At 51.2% G+C, this 2500-nt stretch overlaps 1 protein-coding gene across 1 annotated transcript in view; it reads left to right on the plus strand.

Annotated features, from left to right (window-relative positions):
• Nucleotides 1-752: 752 nt before the first annotated feature.
• ENH_00030920 (hypothetical protein, conserved) overlaps nt 753-2500 on the plus strand; it is a gene marked incomplete at both ends in the record, with an annotated part of 2757 nt that continues 1009 nt past the window's right edge. Inside the window, one exon of the mRNA XM_013584888.1 lies at nt 753-2500. This exon is cut by the window's right edge and continues 1009 nt beyond it. Coding sequence (XP_013440342.1) covers nt 753-2500 — 1748 coding nt within the window.

Consider the following 2500-nt stretch of genomic DNA (forward strand, 5'->3'; position numbering starts at 1 on the left):
GCAGCAGCAGCAGCGAACTTGCACGGAGTGGGTGACCTTGGCGGAAAGCTGGGAAGGTTTGAAATACTTTTTGAAATAAAAAAATAAATTTTGAAAATAAAATAAATAAAAATATTTTGAAATTAATTTTAATTTCTTTTTCAGTTTTCAACTCCGCAAATTCAAATGACGGCGGGAAGTCCCACTGAAGACTTTTCTTCTTTTGAAACTTCGAATTAATTGAAAGTAATTTTAAATTAATTTAAAAGTAATTTTAAATTAATTTAAAAGTAATTTCAAAACTTCAAATTAATTCAAAAACAAAAATGGTCCACTGGTCCATTCAAAGCAGCTCCGAACAGTTGGCGCTGCACTGCACCAATGGTCACCTGCCACGCGCCGCTGCTGCTGCTGCTGCTGCTGCTGCTGCTGCTGCTGCTGCAGCAGCAGCAGCAGCAGCAGGAAGGCAAGTGAGCTGCGTCTTGGGCTAAAAACTCAAACTTTTCTCCCAATTGAATTTAATTTGCAGAATTTTATTTATTTATTTTCTTTTTTCCGCTTTTGCTGCTCAACTCCCCCAAGGCGCCGCAGCAGCAGCACTTGGCGGAAGGCGACTTGAAGCGAACTTGGAGGAAAGTTGAGGAGAAATTAACTCCAAACTTTAATTATTTTCCATTATTTTCTTTTATTTTCTTTTATTTTCTTTTTATTTTCTTTTATTTTCTTTTTTTTTCTTTTTTTTTCCTTTTTTTCGAAGTTGTTTCCCCCAAAAGATGAAATTCAAAGACCGGCTCGGCGCCGCCGAGCAGGCGACCCTCAGGTTCCTTCCGTTGCTTCTTCTCGTCTTCTTTGCTGCTGCTCTTAGCGCAGCAGCAGCAGCAGCAGAAGTGGAAGCAGCAGCAGCAGCAGCAGCAGCAGCAGAAGTGGAAGCGGCAGCAGCAGCAGCGGAAGTGGAAGCAGCAGCGGCAGAAATCACAGCGGCGGCAGCGGAAACAGCGACGGCAGCAACTGCAGCAGAAATAGCAGCAGCGGAAATAGCAGCAGCAGCTGCTGCAGCAGAACTAGAAGCAGCAGCAGCAGCAGCAGCAGCAGCAGAACTCGAAGCAGCAGCAGCAGAGCCGCCTCTGAGCTGGAGTGAAGAGTGGGCAGCAGCTGCAGCAGATTCGGTTCTTCCTTTAGAAGACACTTTTGACCTTTCGGAATTAAATGAAAATAAAACAAATGAGTTTTCCCTTCAAGAGACCCGCTACTTGGAAGACTCTCAAGTGAGCAGCAGCAGCAGCAGCAGCAGCAGCAGCAGCAGCAGCAGCAGCGGCAGCAGCAGCAGCGGCGGCGAGATGGAGGCGGCAACTGGAGGCGCGGAGCCCTCAGCATACATGAGCGCAGCACCGATCCCTGCAGCAGCAGCAGCAGCTGCTGCTGCTGCTGCTGCGGCTGCTCCTCTTCCTGCAGCAGCAGCAGCAGCAGCTTCTGCTCCTCTTGCTGCTGCAGAGGATGCTGCTGCTCCTCTCGCTGCTGCAGTGGGTGCAGCAGCTCCTCTTCCTGCTGCAGTGGATGCTGCTGCTCCTCCTGCTGCTGCAGTGGATGCTGCTGCGCCTCTTCCTGCTGCAGTGGATGCTGCTACTCCTCTTGCTGCTGCAGTGGATGCTGCTGCTCCTCCTGCTGCTGCAGTGGATGCTGCTGCTCCTCCTGCTGCTGCAGTGGATGCTGCTGCTCCTCTTCCTGCTGCACTTGTTGTTTCCCTTTCTTCTGAAGCAGCTGCTGCTACTCCTGCTGCAGCAGCTGCTGCTGCTGCTGCTGCTCCCCCTGAGGCAGCTGCTGCTCCTATTCCTGCGCTAGCTGCTGTTCCTAGTCCTGCTGCAGCTGCTGCAGCTCCTACTCCTGCTGCAGCTGCTGCAGCTCCTCTTCCTGCTGCAGCCGCTGCTCCTGTTTCTGCTGCAGCAGCTGCTGCTGCTGCTCCTGCTGCAGCCCCTGTTCCTGCTGCAGCTGTTGCACCTCCTGCTCCTGCTGCTGCAGCTCCTACTCCTGCTGCAGCTGCTGCAGCTCCTACTCCTGCTGCTGCAGCTGCTGCAGCTCCTATTCCTGCTGCAGCTGCTGCAGCCCCCGCTCCTGCTGCAGCTGCTGCAGCCCCCGCTCCTGCTGCAGCTGCTGCAGCTCCTGCTCCTGCTGCAGCTGCTGCGGCAGCGGAAGATGCTGCCGGAGCAGAAGCAGCAGCAAAAGACACAGAAGAAGAAGCAGCAGCAGCAGAAGACACAGAAGAAGCAGCAGCAGCAGCAGAAGACACAGAAGAAGAAGAAGAAGAAGAAGAAGAAGAAGAAGAAGAAGAAGATGAAGAAGATGAAGATGAAGATGAATATGATGAAGATGAATATGAAGATGAAGATGATGAAGAAGAAGATGAAGATGAAGATGAAGATGAAGATGAAGATGATGAAGAAGAAGAAGACGAAGAAGATGAAGAAGATGAAGAAGAAGAGGGAGCTAGCAGCAGCAGCAGCAGCAGCAGCAGCAGCAGCAGCAG

This window comes from Eimeria necatrix, genomic scaffold, assembly GCF_000499385.1.
Source record: "Eimeria necatrix Houghton genomic scaffold, Enh_scaff225, whole genome shotgun sequence".
NCBI classification, from domain to species: Eukaryota; Apicomplexa; class Conoidasida; order Eucoccidiorida; family Eimeriidae; genus Eimeria; species Eimeria necatrix.